Source organism: Lycorma delicatula, chromosome 13 (genome assembly GCF_047948215.1).
Source record: "Lycorma delicatula isolate Av1 chromosome 13, ASM4794821v1, whole genome shotgun sequence".
NCBI classification, from domain to species: domain Eukaryota; kingdom Metazoa; phylum Arthropoda; class Insecta; order Hemiptera; family Fulgoridae; genus Lycorma; species Lycorma delicatula.
The window spans coordinates 44,653,885-44,670,948 of record NC_134467.1 but is presented as its reverse complement, the minus strand read 5'-3'; the positions used below and the strand labels follow the sequence as shown (position 1 = coordinate 44,670,948).

Here is a 17,064-nt window from a genome sequence, read left to right as displayed (position 1 = left end):
AGTATCCTCCGAGTGTAATTGGGTCATGTTGTAGAAGGTGAGTTTCTTGGAAACACATGATTGGTGGATCATGTGCGTGCGCTAGTACTCTAATATCTTCAATGCGGGACCGAATACCTCTAACATTCCACTGAATAATGTTCATAAGTGTAAAAAAATAAATAATAAAATTAAGTTTCGGAAATTATATAAAAATTAGTTGTAGGTGATTCGGTTTTTATTTTTTGTATTTTTTATTTTAAAGAACTCCGATGCCCTAGGGTCGGGTGGTTCTTCAACCATATCCTCCAGTAAATGAGGCGATGGTGGAGGAGATTTATTTGAATGGGATGCTGCAGTTAACATCCCAGAGGTGGTGGTTATGTGGGTTCCCTTTACGGGGAGCTTATTAGGTGGCTTACTGCCAGCTGTGATAGTCGCTACTCGTGCCGGTACGACTTTGGGAGCAGGAACTTTCGTGTGTATCACACTGTTGGATTCACTAACTGCAACGAAAGAAGTTTTCTTCATCTTTTTCAGCTCTGAGATAGTGGCTGTAAGTGAAGCTACTTGATCAGAAAGCATCTGAACAAGTTTTTTAAGCTCATTGCAGGATCCGCACTGCTGATTATTAACATTTGTAGGAATTTGTTTAGATGTAGCGGTGCCAAAAGATACATCTGGTTTAACCAGGTTCCGTGAATTATTTAACTTTTTGTATTCTCTTCGTGCGGCCGGGAAAGATAGCTTTTGCTCCGTACAGATTTTGAGAATTGCCTTTTCTTCTTTAAAGATTGGGCAATCTCGGGAGCGGGCTGTATGTGGACCACAGCAGTTTGCGTATTTTTCACTTTCTTCGCAGTTAGTGTCATTGTGACCTTCTTTAGCACATCGAGCGCAGATCTCAGTTTTTGTTCAAGATGTTGTAGTGTGACCAAAACCTTGGCATCTGAAACATCGCCGTGGGTTGGGTATGAATGGTCGTACCCGAACCGAGAGGTAACCCACTTTGATCTTTTCTGGTGGGACAGGGAGATTAAATGTTAATATAAGAGACGGTGTCGGTTCTTCTGTTCCGTTCTGCCGTTTCATAATACGTTTCACTTCAACAACATCTTGGTGGGAAAGCTCGTAAACTATTTCATTGATATGTATATCTAAAAGGTCTCGACAAAAAATTACACCCCTGCTCGTATTTAAAGTTTTGTGGCTTTCAGCACTTATATTTATACCACCCATATTACGGAGACGTAAGATTGATCGACTCTGTTCGTCGTTGAATGTTTCAACCAGAATCGATCCGTCGCGTAATTTCCTGATGTTCTTCGGGGAGCCACTTGCACCTGTTACAGTTTTATTTATTAGGAAAGGTGAAACCTTTTGGAGGGAGCCACCTTCCTGACTATTTCGGAGAACAATGAATCGAATATTTTTAAGGTTCAAGTCTAAAGATTTGTAGTTCTCTTCCATAGGACTTTTATCCTCGTCAGACAAAGCTGATCGAGGTCTCTTCGCTAGACTTAATTTGGTGGTTTTTTCAGATGGACCACCAACCATCTTGGAATTTAATATAGGAACAGAAATTTTGGTCCCACGAGTAACGGCGAAAAATGGACCACTCCAGCAGAGCGCACGCGTACTGGAGCTAGAGCTAAGTACAACTGGGTTCGCCCTGGTGCCCAGAGGACATCGTTCAAGACTCACTACGTAGAGCCATTCACCCATCGGCACGATTTGTTCCCAACTTGGGTTACGGTTGCGTTTCGTAAGATGTCGCAACACCACCGAGTGTTAATGTAAGAAATATCAGTGTAGGATGTTGTTGTGTAATTGTGTATGTTGTAATTTATGTAGTGTTCTTGGTGTAGTATATGTGTATAATGTAAAGTGTTCTGCAGCTTACTGTATAGTGGGAAGAATAGCTGCAGAGGCTAGGCCCGTGGGGACGCCAACCCCCAAAGTCTTAAAGAATAAGACTCCCCGTCGGGGGTGATAACCTATTGGTGAAGATAATTTTCAATGATGGCGATTTCGGATGTGGACGAAAATATTATTGCGAATTTGAATGCGGTGATAAAGCTATTGCACTTATTGACAGTAAAGAAGTGCTATTTTTCGGATTCTACGGTGACGATGGTAACGTAAAGGCGTTCAAATTAAATCATTCGTCGAATAAGAATTTGGATGCGAAGGTGTTACACGATCTCAATACGTATCATCGAAAAAACAACGTACTCGCTGTAAACGTGTATGTTGCAAATGAAAAAAAGAAGAGTAACTTCTAATGTAGCGACGGACGGAGGACTTTTCTTCAGGACCCGCGATGAAGTAGATTGTTCTAACAACTGTGGTGATGATACCCAACCTCTCTTGGTTGCGTACGACACGATGAAAATTCAGAAATCGATTACGTTAAAATCAATCGATATACGAGAGGACGTCATATCGCTTCTTTTTATTTTATTTCATTCAAGAATACGAAACGTAAACAAAAATACGAGGAAGAGGATAAAGAAAACCGTCGTTCATCGAAACGAATGTTTTTTAAAATTTAAACAGTTTTTCTTAAAAAAGTCCTTTGAAGGACTACAACACATAATACACAAACAACACAAAATTGCATACATACACAAAACAAAAACACTTTAAACCCCCATACAATAAGTCCTAACTAACTATTGTTTTAAAACGATATTTATTTACGTTTATTGTGTGCAATGGTTCCAAGGCCCGTGACACGATATGATATTGGATTTATTCACTATCAATTGTATTACAAATGGTTAGGAGAGTGTTTAACAAATTTTCGGTATTTTCAAATAAAGGTGAGTGGTACGATAGACATATGCGTGCAAGTTTGCAATATTTTGTATGCGAAACATTATTTCTTTACTTTTTTACAAGAGCGTGATGTTATAAACGACAAACGCAGATGATAAGTAATGATAAACTTGCAGAAGAAGGCGGGTATCGCATACATAAATAATAGAGGTATCTTTATTAAATGGGATTTTTTTGTTTCACATAGATGTGCTTTCTTGTGCAAGTTTATCATTACTCACCATCTGTATTTGTCGTTCATAACATCCCGGTCTTGTAAAGAAGTATCATGAAGACGTTTCTTAAGATATATAGTCGAGTGTTTTGTAGACCTCTAGGGGAAAAATCACACGTTAAAAAAAATCTCAATGCGCCGCGGTTGCTATCTCCTGGGTGGTACGGAAATGCAACCATTTATTGTTTTATTTACAGATAAGCAAGTATGTGTGTATGTGTGAACCGATAATATGTATAAGGAAAAATAGTTGTTAAAAAAAATTGAGCGGATGTGTGTGGAGAATAGATAAGCAGGTGTTTTCCTGTTTTATTGTTTTAATCGGAGTCGAGCGGATGTGAGGGGTGATAGGCAGGAAGAGTCACGCGTAGGCCGGACGGACGGTTCGTCAGTCGAGCGCCGTATCCCACACGGTAAACATCTCTCGCTACGTCGCTCCGCTAACGCACGCACGCGCGCGCAGTAGACACCGCCTCCCGGTGCACGATCTACGACGACCAGGATCATCCTCGAGGAACGTCCTAAAAAACAGGTTAAAAAACTGCGGGCTACGGCGCCACCGACGTCACAATCCAAGATAGCGGACGGCCGCCATTCTTGGATGACGTGTCATTTCCGGCGGCCGTACTCCTATTTCCGTACTACCCCCCCCCCCTCGAGACTAGTAAAAAAGTAATTATTACCTATTAATAAACAACCAGATATACAAAAATCAAACACTTGTAGCATAAATTATATGACACATTTAATCAACTGCAGGATTTCTCAAGAATCTGAAGTCGGCCATCTAAGAGATACTTGTATCTATTCTTTAACAGGATACAGAATAATAAAATTCCAGCTGCATGGAGGAAAATTATCATAATGAAAATTCTAAAACCAAAAATCCTTTAGCAAAATTAAAACTATCTCTCTCACTTTCTTCTGGATAAGACCATGGAAGGTACGGTGAACAAAAGGATTTTCTATAATGCAGAAGGTAATGGATCATCTGTTCATAGCAACCACTCTCTTATAAATAATAATTAACAATTTGAACACTTTAATCAAGAAGAGTAAAAAAAGATGAATTAAAAGCAAAACAATCTTCCTTTTTGTTGATGGAACAATAGAAATAGCGGAAAAGGGTAAAAGGGAAATATAGAAAAAGGGAGAAACGGGTAAATGGAAAAGTGAAAAAGGGATAAAGTGAAAGGTTAAATTTTGAGAAGTTCATAGTGTTAATTTTTTGAATGTTTTATTAAACTTTCAATTGTGTTTCTTTAATCTATATATATATAGCAAATGTAGCAATAGCGAAGCATTGTCGGGTCTGCTAGTATATAATAAAAGTGATAAGGTAATGAAAATTAAATATACAAAAAGGTTACAACTTCATATGGTCATATTTTGCAGTATTTGCTAAGTATTTGGTCATTTCTAATAGCTTTATGTCAGTATAATTATATTTTATAAATAATACAACTTGAGTCAAGTTTATTCCCTAATGTTAATAACTTTTTCTTTTTTTTTGTTAAATAGTTTGTAGAAGTATGAATTTTTCATACATTCCAAACATGAGTATTACAGATGTATGAAAAAAAATTTAAGCCTGACCAGGATTCAAACCAAGTGACTTTGTGGATTAGAGATCAAGATGGTACTATTCCATGAATAAAAAAAAAATATATATATATATATATATATATATATATATAAAATAATTCGTAAATTGTATTCTTTGGTTAGACAAATATAAAAAAACTAAATAAGTTAGAAAATTATCCAAATTAATAGAAAGTTTTCTAATGCAATTCAATTAAAGACGCCAACAAAGAAGCAAAATCAGTGTAATGTTGTGTACAATATACCATGTAGTGGTTGTTCAATATGTTATATTGAATAAACATCCCAATATTTAAAAAAAGAATTGAGCCACATAAATATAGGAAAAGTAAAATTATTGCATTGAATAAGCTTGAAAAAGCAAAAAAACGTAAATTTGATTTTCATACAGTAAAAATTTTAGAAAGGGAACCTAATTTTGTAAAAACAAATATATTTATTGGAGATGATCCACATTAAAAAGGATTTAAATTCTATAAATAATAGAACGGACATATCTTATTTAAGTATTATATATGCTAATGTGTTTTTTTAATTTATAAAAATTGGTTGTAAATTAATGGTTATTTGATGGTTTTAGTTTGTTTTTTTTTGTGTAGTTTAGATTTAGTATTTATTTGTTTGGGTTAACTTAATGTTATTATCGGTATGCTGGTGGGAGTATCTATGAAAATGATAACATTTTTAGTAGTGGTGATTTGGTTTTTATTAGATCAGGCGGTGGGAGGTTTATATGTGTTTGCCGGTGTTGTTTTTTGTCATTTGTAGTATAAAGTCCTATATGTTGGAAGAAACGTCGAGGTTTTCTGCTTTTATTTTTTTTTTTGTTTGATTGTTGACCTAATGAATCGCATTAGAAAATTTTGGATAATTTTCTAAGTTATTTAGTTTTTTTGTTCGTATCTTATCAGGCGGCATATTTCTATGAAGCTGAAAATGCAGAAGCTAATCACACAATACAACAAATAACTTAATGAAGATGGTTATGTAGAATTGTAGATTAAGATCCAGGCTTTCGAAAAATAACTTTTCTTTTAAATCTGTCTATTTTTTATATCAAAACAATACTTTAAAAAAAAAATGCCACATACTTATTACATCCTTGACTGGCTGAAAAAAACTTAAGGGATATTTACATAAATAATGAGACACTTCATTTCTCTTTCTTTAATTTTCTGCTTTTTCATTATTATCGGTATCATCAATAAAACATCTTTATAATTTTATTTACTATAATCGACAAACCCCCCTGATCGTTTTTATGTAAATCTGTCACTCACTCACTCACTCATACACATGTGTAATTCAAGCATACATTAGAAAAGGAATCGTCCAATATAAAAGGAAATAATTAAAAACAGAAAATACTATAAATATCCACAAAAATAAATATTACTTACCAAATTGGTTAGAGGTGACCCAAAAAATACTAATGTAGTACAACAGGTAAGAAAGCCAAACCTAGTTGAAGCGATTTCTGAATCGGTCTCATAAATCGTGTACCCATGGGCCAATGTCATAACTATCAAAACAACCAGTAATTGTCTCAACACAACTTTCTGAAAAAGAAAAACGTATTGTTGGGTAAAGTTAACAAAAAACACAGCTTGTATTTGCCAAAAGAAATTGGACTTTAATGAGAAAGAAAACGACTCTGAACTTATGTTAAATCATAACCTTAAAAACTAAAAAGAAATTATGAAATTAACGTAACTAAATGATACATAAGAATATCAACTGAAATCAGCATAACAGTAATAATAACATTAAATGAGATTTACATGAAAAAGGCCACAATAATATTCTAGTACTAAAAGAGTTAATTAAAATAATCAAATTGAAATAAATAAACATATAAATAGAGTTCATTTTGGTAAATAAGCATTCTTGAAAATATAAAATTACAAAGTCCTAAAACATAACTGCACATCAGGAGTAATTACTTTAGGTTAATTTACGAGAAGTATTATGAATACAGTTCATGAATAGAAAAAGATTAATCTCGACGATTAACAAGTTACAAGAATAAATTATAGAGTTAATTACAGTAACAAATCGTAATAATTAAAATACGTAAATCACCTATCGTGACTGCACTTAAGTGAATAAATGGTTTTTTTAAACTAGACTTGAGATCGAAAGGCATATGATATGATGAACTGAGTGTTCCACAAATATTAATGATAATATTAATGACGCCGTGGTGTATAAGGAATGCAGGGGTGAGACGTGGTGTAGGGTTAGACAAATACGAAGTATCTCAGATATGTAGCAACGAGTTTGGAGATTCTGCATCAGTGAAAATGTAATCTGCAGTTTGAGAAGATTCGGCGTCGATAGACTTGTCAGTTTGTGGCGATTGAAACACTTTCCGGAGAAACGTAATACTGAATTTGAAGATATCTAACAAAGAAACGAGGCTGGACGAAGTAAAGAAGTGACTCAGTCCATAGGTCCGCACACCAAGAAAGTCTGTTCTGGACTGAAGAAATAATGGCGTGATGAGAAGAAGGGGAAAACAAAGGCAATAGACCGAAGAGTGTGTGTTGACAACAAGAGCTAGTGTGCTGGTATTGGTAAGACAAAGAAATTAGCATAGACGGGAAGTTTGGGTAAGAAAAAACATATCGAAAATTAATATTATAAGCAAGCAGACCATTAAAAAAGTTACGTAAGATAGATAAAAATTGTTGAATATGAACGAGTAGGAAATAACGTGGTCGCAGACAAAGAAAAGTATATTTCTAAGAACTTGACAACAATAAAAATGAGCCAACAAAAAACAGTTAAAAATTAATGTGGTAATTAAATAGAAATTGCTTTTATGAAACATTGTGACCACAGCAGATAAAAATAATGACAAAAACATTATTGAAAATAAAATAACTTTACGCAAACGGCGTGAACAAGTATATAAATAAAACATTACAAAATTGAAAAGAAACAATATTGAGACACTTAGATTTTTATCCACGTGTTAAAAATTATAAACCCCCTCCCTACAAAATAGTAAAAATTTAATATCATATTTTTAATGAAACAAAAAAAAATATTTGAATAATAATATACAATTATTATTTATTTTAGATAAAATATATAATTTATAAACAATTAAAATATAAGATAGTCATCGACCAAGAATACTGAACAGATGAAAGAAAAAGAATAACAGAAGAATTACAATATGTTATTCAAAGAGATAAATCCACAACAGAGTTAATTTTTGCGGTAGATTGCTGATTGAAAACAGATGAAAATTTAATGCAAGTTTGGTGAAAGTGTTCATAAACATACAAAAAGATATTATAACACGCTAAGAAAATTAACATGACTTGCTTAACAAGAAAAGATTTACATGAAGGGTTTAATTATGGATCAAAATGACAAATGCAGCATACCAAATGTGTAACAATGTATAAAAACAAAAGTACGGTCGTGGATTGATATTATCATTGGCTCGAGCACAATAGAATACTATCTGCACATTTTTTTTATTATATAAATGATATGAAAATGACATATAGATAATGCTTCACATACAGGATAAAGTAAATGAAACGTGGGATATTAAAGTAGATGAAACTAAATGTTAAATATTAGGCGGAATAAAAAAAAATCAAAGGAGTTTAAAATTTAAATACCCAATTTAAAGAAAAGAAATTAAAGATTCTTAATGATTCAGAAAATTGTACCTCAATTACTCTCTTCCGTACAAATAATAATTAAGATTTATAGAGAGAGATTAATAATAATAATAAAGATCAGAGAGAGAGAGAGAGAGAGAGAGAGAGAAATTAACAGAGATGGAAGGGAGAAAGAGGGATGAGAGAGAGAGACAAAATAAAGGTGAGAGAGAGAGAGACAGAAAGAGAGAAAAACTGGGAGAAAGAGACAAAGGGAGAGGCAGAAAGAAAAAACAAAGAGAAAGGGAGAGAGAATGAGAGGGGTGAGAGTGAGGCAGATTGAGGAAATATGAGAAAGAGAGTGAGACAGAAAGAAGGGAGAGAGAGAGTGAGCGGGGGAGAGAGAAATGTAAGTATGTTTATACTTACAAAAATTTAAGATTCCTTACGATTCAGAAAATTGTATCTCAATTATTCTCTTCCATACAAATAATAATTAGGATTTAGAGAGATAAAAAAAATGAAGATCACACACACACACACACACACACACATACAGACAGACACACAGATAGACAGACACACAGACAGACAGACACACAGACAGACAGACACACACACAGACAGACAGACACACACACACACACACAAACAGACAGACAGACACACACACAAACACACACACAGACAGACAGACAGACACACACACACACACAAACAGACAGACAGACAGACACACACATACAGACACAGACAGACACGCACACACAGACACAGACACAGACACAGACACGACACACAGACAGACACGCACACACAGACACACACACACACAGACACAGACACAGACACGACACACAGACAGACATACAGGCGCGACACACAGGCACGACACACAGACAGACACACAGGCACGACACACAGACAGACACACACACAGACACACAGGAAGGCAGGCAGGCACACACAGACACACAGGCAGGCAGGCAGGGGGGGGAGGGAGGGAGAGAGAGAGGGAGGGAGAGAGGGAGAGGGAGAGAGAGAGAGAGAGTGAGAGAGAGATTATATAAAAATATAATTTGACATACCTTACGTGGAGTATACTTATAATGCACTCCTCCATAAATCAACATTAGTGTCACACCAGTCAAATTAACAAATACCATAGCTAGATCGTCTATCATAAAACCATAACGCGCCCATAACATACACCTAAAAAATAATAAATGAATTAATCATAATCATGAAATGATTTTAACCGCTATTAAATTTTTGTAATTTGAGTAATAGTCAAATATTTATTTCATTCATCATTTTGATATTGCAACTACATTGAGCTTGCAAGTATACAGGATGATTCAGGAGGATAGGGCAATACTTTGACAACTCATTCTAGAGGCTAAAAATAAAAAAAAATTTCATATAAACATAGGTCTGAAAACGCTTCGTTAGCGAGTTATACAGGGTGAAAGATTTCGCCCGAGTTTCAGTTTCTCCGGGTAAATTAAGGCTTTCTGAAATTCTGGGAAGGTCAATTAAGGATCACATTCAATTGTTTCTTTTGGTTTTTGAGCTGGGAAATCGAAAGAAAATAGGTCCCAGAACTGTATCTCTCTTAGTTTCTAAGATATCCCATGTAAAACACCAAAAATATGGTCACAAAACACATTTTTTTTACATTTGACGTACAATAACATTGTTAAATTGGCGATAAATCGTACATTTTTTAAACATAAATTGTAGAGAATTTAATTATAAGAAGATTGATGTAAATAATGTCAACAAAAAAGAAATAAAATTTTAAACATGTTGACTTTTATTAACAACAAAACCTTAAAAAACAATAACTTCACATTACACCGGAACTTAAAGAATGGGTATGGTCAAGCAGTGTAGCCACAACATAGAAATAAACAAAAAATTTCCTATGTTCAGATTAATTTGCATGCTACTGTAAAAATAAAAAATAGACTAAGTAATATATAGAAAATTTGACCTCATTAATTCTGTATCACTATTATTCACTTGCAGTATCATTTATTTCAAATTTAAAAAAAAAATTGCTCAAATATTTGACAACACTTGATGTATGGTTTGTAGCACTAACATATCGCTTTCTTGTTCTGATTCAATGTAAAATATAATATCTATTCTTATTGTTATAGATCAAACAACAAAAAATATACTTACGATAAGAATCCAGACATAAATGGAAAACCGGACTCATTTTCTGCAGTTCCTTTGAGTACATATTTCTGGACAACTATACTACGAACATAAAAAAAGTAACAACTATAATAGTTATTGAATTGATTTCAAGACAATGAACATTTACACTTACACAGTAGGTTCCTCCTAAACAGGAGTAGATATATACCTGTAGTAAAATGAAGGTATCATACAAACAATAGGTCAACGTTCATATGAATTATTTCATAATATTTTAATTTCAACTAACAGATCATTTTGTTTCTATGTTTACATAATTTTTTTTTTAATTATGAGAATCAAACATTTTCCTTGTACGAAGTAAAAGAAATATTGTGATTGCGAAAAACTTTGGATTCAGATTTTAAAGGAAATTTCCATTCTGCTCATACCTGAATCCATTTTGACTAATTTTGGCGTACTTATGTATGTATGAATCTTGCATAACCCAAAAACAATTAGCAGTAGGATGTTGGAATTTTGGATTTAGGACTGTTGTTATATCTAGTTGTGCACTTCCCATTTTGACTGCAATCGACGGGATCAAAAGTGTTCAAAAAAAGCCCAAAATCCAATTTTTTGGATTTTGGGGTTTTTCTTTAATGAAGTGATAGGCCCTGATTGAGAGCTTTTCAACGATGTATCATAAGTAATACTTACGAGGGTTATTTTTTTCAAGGTCCGATGGGTCGCGAAATAAAAACCCGCGCAAAAATCGGTCAAGAAGGCCTCCCTTCTTTGCAACATACCGCTGGCTACGTTCCGTAGCCGAAATATCCACAGGTTGGATGCCTGCGATCACGGTTACTGCCTCTTGCGAGACAGTCCTGTAACCGCCGACAACCACTAATAAAAGAAGACGCTGGGCTCTTAATAGAATGTCCCTATAACATTGGTACCGCATACGATGAGCCCAGACGGGCGCAACGTACAACATAATGGTCTCGCAAACACCTTTGAAAAGAATCCGCACGGTACGGAAATTCAACCCCCAATCGGGATGGACTACTCTACGGACGCCGAAGAAAGCATCAACTGCCTTCTTCGCCACACATTGCAGATACTACTTGAAGAGAAGCCTCTTATCAAGGATAACACCAAGATACTTCTGAAGAGTGACATACCTAATTGAACGGTCGTCCATCACAACCCGCGGGTGGCGAGTTGCAGCTAGCCGGTTTTCTCCGCACTGAAAACCATCTTATGCTGAAGACTCCACAACCGCAAAACCCTACATGCCTGTGCCGCTCTAAGCTCAATCTCAGCACGCGAACCGCCCTCGACCAGCAGCAGCCCATCGTCGGCGTAAGCCACAACGCGACAGCCACCAGGCAAACGCAGCCGCATGAGAGAGTCGAACTCGATGGTCCAGACGAGTGGACCTAATACACTGCCCTGTGGACATCCTTTAGAAAGGCTCTTTCCTACTTGCGAACTGCCATCACGAAGGACAACAGTTCTTTCGCTGAAGTAACTCGAGAGAGTGCTAATTTCATTCCGCGTGCAACCACGCTTCTGCAATTGAAACAAGGCAGAGGGCCACCACAAGTTATTAAATGCCCCGGATATGTCCAAGAAGACACCGAGTACACATTTGCACTCACTGCCTGAAGCAAGATCCAGGACCCTAAGAATCGCGTCCTCTGTACTCTTGCCGGGTCTAAAGCCATACTGGTCGTCCATCAGCATGTGTTTTGAAGTCGACCTACTTTTAATGCGGAGGTAGAGTACCTTTTCAAAAACCTTTCCAACAACTGGCAAGAGCGTCAGAGGACGGTAAGAAGAACTGACGGTGGGGTCCTTGTCGCCACCTTTGAATAACAGCTTCAAAATACCACGCTTCCAGCAAGCTAGCGAAATAAACACCTATTGAACACCCTAGTCAATGGGCCAAGAATCACAGGCAGGGTGCGAACAAGGAGCTCCACCGTAATACCATCATATTCGGGGGCTTTGTTCCTAGCAAGGCTACAGATTACTTGGCGGACTTCCGCCTCAGTAATCTCCGAAGACACAGAGTCTGTGTTAAAATCTACAACCGCCGCTCGAACTATACGATGATAGGAGGTCTCACTAACCTCTGTATCATCGGGGAGCAGATCGTCCATCAGAAGAGATAGAACACGATCTTTCTCAACTACAACGCCGTCTTGGATCGAGAGAGCCGACAGAAGATTGTCCTTTTTCCGCTTCTGACCAAGTATTCGATAAACAACACCCCAAGGGTCTTTATTCCCTTGCTCTTGAACAAAAGAGCGCCAGGAATCTCGCTTCGAAGTCCTAATACTATGAAAATACTCGTTCCTTTTCTGACGATACTCCGCAAACAGGACCTCGCGCCGGTCAGGATCACGCACACGCTGTGCGGCTCTCCTGATCACCTACCATACAGCCCGGACTTGGCTCCATCCAATTTTTACCTCTTTGCTCGCATGCAACGACGGTTAGGAGGACAAAATTTTGGCACAGACATCGAGCTGCAGACCAAGCTGAAGACACAGGCGGTTCTGTTCTATGACGAGGGTATTGGAAAGTTGGTACCACGCTATGACAAATGTCTAAATCGTGTCCTCTTCAACTTCTTCTATAACACCATTTTCTAATTCATTTCCTCCGTACAAATAAAGAAATACTATAAACAGGAAGTGCAAACTAGCAAAAGAAGAGTGGATTAAAGAAAAGTGTTCAGAAGTGGAAAGAGAAATGAACATTGGTAAAATAGATGGAGCATACAAGAAAGTTAAGGAAAATTATGGGGTACATAAATTAAAATCCAATAATGTGTTAAACAAAGATGGTACACCGATTTATAACACGGAAGATAAACTCGATAGGTAGGTGGAATATATTGAAGAGTTATACGGAGGAAATGAATTAGAAAATGGTGTTATAGAGGAAGAAGAGGAAGTAAAAGAGGATGAAATGGGAGAAACGATACTGAAATCTGAATTTAAGAGACCATTAAAAGATTTGAATGGCAGAAAGGCACCTGGAATAGACGGAATACCTATAGAATTATTGCACAGTGCAGGGGAGGAAGCGATTACAATTTGGTGTGTAATATTTATGAAAAAGGGAAAGTTCCATCAGACTTCAAAAAAAGTATTATAGTCATGATACCAAAGAAAGCAGGAGCAGATAAATGTGAAGATTACAGAACAATTAGTTTAACTAGTCATGCATCAAAAATCTTAACTAGAATTCTGTACAGAAGAATCGAGAGGAGAGTGGAAGAAGAGTTAGGAGAAGACAGATTTGGTTTCAGTAAAACTATAGGGACAAGGGAAGCAATTTTAGTGCTTAGATTAATAGTAGAAGGAAGATTAATGAAAAACAAACCAACATACTTGGCATTTATAGACCTAGAAAAGGCATTCGATAATCTAGACTGGAATAAAATGTTCAGCATATTAAAAAAATTAGGGTAGGGTTCAAGTACAGGTATAAAAGAACAAATGCTAGCATTTACAGGAACCAAACAGCAATATTAATAATTGAAGAATATAAGAAAGAAGCTGTAATAAGAAAGGGAGTCTGACAAGGATGTTCCCTATCCCCGATACTTTTTAATCTTTACATAGAACTAGCGGTTAATGATGTTAAAGAACAATTTAGATTGGGAGTAACAGTACAAGGTGAAAAGTTAAAGATGCTATGATTTGCTGATGATATAGTAATTCTAGTTGAGAGTAAAAAGGATTTAGAAGAAACAATGAACGGCATGGATGAAGTCCTACGCAAGAACTACCGCATGAAAATAAACAAGAAGAAAACAAAAGGAATGGAATGTAGTAGAAATAACAAAGATGGACCGCTGAATGTGAAAATAGGAGGAGAAAAGATTATGGAGGTAGAAGAATTTTGTTATTTGGGAAGTAAAATTACTAAAGATGGACGAAGCAAGAACGATATAAAATGGCGAATATAGCACAGGCAAAACAAGCCTTCAGTCAGAAATATAATTTGTTTACATCAAAAATTAATTTAAATCTTAGGAAAAGATTTTTGAAAGTATACATTTGGAGCGTTGCTTTATATGGAAGTGAAACTTGGATGATCGGAATATCTGAGAAGAAAAGATGAGAAGCTTTTGAAATGCAGTGCTATAGGAGAATGTTAAAAATCAGACGGGTGGATAAAGTGACAAATGAAGAGGGTTGCGGCAAATAGATGAAGAAAGAAGCATTTGGAAAAATATAGCTAAATGAAGAGACAGACTTATAGGGCACATACTAAGGCTTCCTGGAATAGTCGCTTTAATATTGGAAGGACAGGCAGAAGGGAAAAATTGTGTAGGCAGGCCATGTTTGGAATATGTAAAACAAATTGTTAGGGATGTATGATGTAGAGGGTATACTGAAATGAAACGACTAGCACTAGATAGGGAATCTTGGAGAGCTGCATCAAACCACTATATAACAATATATTTGTTTTCACAGTAGCTAGAATCATACGTTAATGTATACTATAGATTAAATACCGTATTATTCATAAGGACAATTAGAATAAAAATAAGGAAACCAATTGTATAATGTAACTGTATCTTACTATCAGTTAATCATAAAAAATAGTACACCTAATCAGTCACTTTTTGGCACACTTCACTGCACAACATACATTTTATAGTTTAATTACTCTTTCAATGTTTCTTATCAGCCGACTTAAATGCTTTAAGAAAAGAAATATTTATGAATTTCATTAAAAGCAAGTAACTACTGTTTATAATTTAAAATTAATTAAATCATTCTGAATTTTCTGCATAATGCAGAAAATTTGCAGGAGTTTACCAAATCCTACAGTTAAAATGCAGGAGGAGTTCTTTCTTTATTAAAGGAAACTTATCATTCTTTTAATCCACAGATATATATACATAAAATGTATAACTGTGGTTTAAAAGTTTACTATACATATTTTATTAAACTGAGATAATACAAAAAATATCCTTTACAATAAAATTTTATTACTTTGATAATTAAGAAAAAACATGAATAGAGTTTGTAAATTGTTCAAAGATTAACATGAACACTACAAAATTTAATATTACTAACAAACACTCAAAATATAATGTAAATAATTTCACATAAGTTTCTAAAATACTTCATAAAACTGTATTACACAATCGTCCTTTATTCATAAATAAAATAACATAGGTTAACCTAAAAGTTAAGAAATATCACGACTCAACTACTAAAAAAAAAAAAAATACTATTACTAATATAAAATTTACTGTACTTACGCTCCAGACATAAATTGCATTATTGCACTAACTGTAGCAGTTGTTGCTAGTAATTCTTTGAATTCAGAAAGCGCCATAATTAAGTAATTTCCACTTTAATATTGTTATTTTTCAAAACATTACTTCATTATAAACTCCTACAAATAACAAACCAAAATAAATAACTTCAAAAAATGCTATAAAATCATGATACTAATAAACAGTTCATATTATTAAATGACATTTTCTTGTTTCTTGAGAAACTTAAGTTTCATAACCAAATTTAAAAATCAACAATAATAAAATTAGTTTAATACTTATGTGTAAGAGACCCAAAACTCACCATTAATTTACGGTAACTAACAATTTAAAACAATTACACTAGTTGTTTACACCTGTAAAGGTGTATTAGAGCTGTAATACACCATTACATTAGCTTTAAAATATAAATAAAGGAATACCGTTTATAACCTAACAAACGAGCAACACATATATACATCTACTGCAATTTATTTAACGACAAGGAATGGAATTTTTAACATAATACCTGCGGTCCTTGAAAAACAAAATAAAAACATTTTGTATACATGCCAACTGCTTTCATACTTCTTAATAAAAATATTATTTACAAAAAGAAATCAAATACCATTAAATTTATACACTTTTTTTCTAGAAATAAATACCTTAAAACAATTATATTTATTTCAAAATATGTTAAAATTAAAATATTTCAATTAGTAAGAACACCGCCGGTAAAAAAAAAGTAATAAAATAAGCGTCTGCTAAATACTTCGTTAATACGTGTACCCAGCGTCACTGTGCAGTTTAATTACCCATAATTCAAAGCACGCGCTAAAATATAGTTCAAGAAGTTATATTACTAACCTGTAGTGTATATTTGTATAAATAAATATTAGTTTTCATTTAATGTTTTATTAACTGAATAAATATGTATTTTCTTCTAACGACAGTAAATAAATTTAAATCCTCCTTTGCATTATTTTAATATTCTACAGATATTACGTTGGCGTGTACGAAAAAAGTATGGGATTTTTGCATTACTTGCTGTAGTTGTTTGCAGATATAATTTAGGTAAGTAATTTCATATATATTGTTTCACTAATTACCACAAAAAAAAATATAAACATAAGTATTTACATTTAGTCATTATTTATGAGAATGTTAATATCTAAAACAAAAAAATAAATCTTTATGATGATAGAATTTATATTTAATTTGACTACAGATATGGTATGCCAACATATTTAATTAAGGTTGTAATATATAATTCTGTATATTGTTGTTATATATGTTTAGTTAAAATACTATTATTGAATAGAAAGTAATATAAAAGTACATCAATAACATATTATATTGTT

At 34.4% G+C, this 17,064-nt stretch overlaps 1 protein-coding gene across 5 annotated transcripts in view; it reads right to left on the bottom strand.

Annotated features, from left to right (window-relative positions):
- slv (sugar transporter SWEET1) overlaps positions 1-16,503 on the bottom strand; it is a 158,912-nt gene extending 142,409 nt beyond the window's left edge. For 3 of the 5 annotated variants that reach the window (XM_075380809.1, XM_075380813.1, XM_075380808.1), the window contains exons 1-5: positions 16,369-16,503; positions 15,707-15,843; positions 10,453-10,530; positions 9,351-9,474; positions 6,040-6,198 (exon numbers count right to left, since the gene is read on the bottom strand). In XM_075380809.1, the coding sequence (XP_075236924.1) occupies positions 6,040-6,198; positions 9,351-9,474; positions 10,453-10,530; positions 15,707-15,783 (438 nt within the window). In that variant the 5' untranslated portion in view covers positions 15,784-15,843; positions 16,369-16,503. The other 2 variants (XM_075380810.1, XM_075380812.1) reach the window with 2 other exon arrangements.
- Between the last annotated feature and the right edge of the window lie 561 nt (positions 16,504-17,064).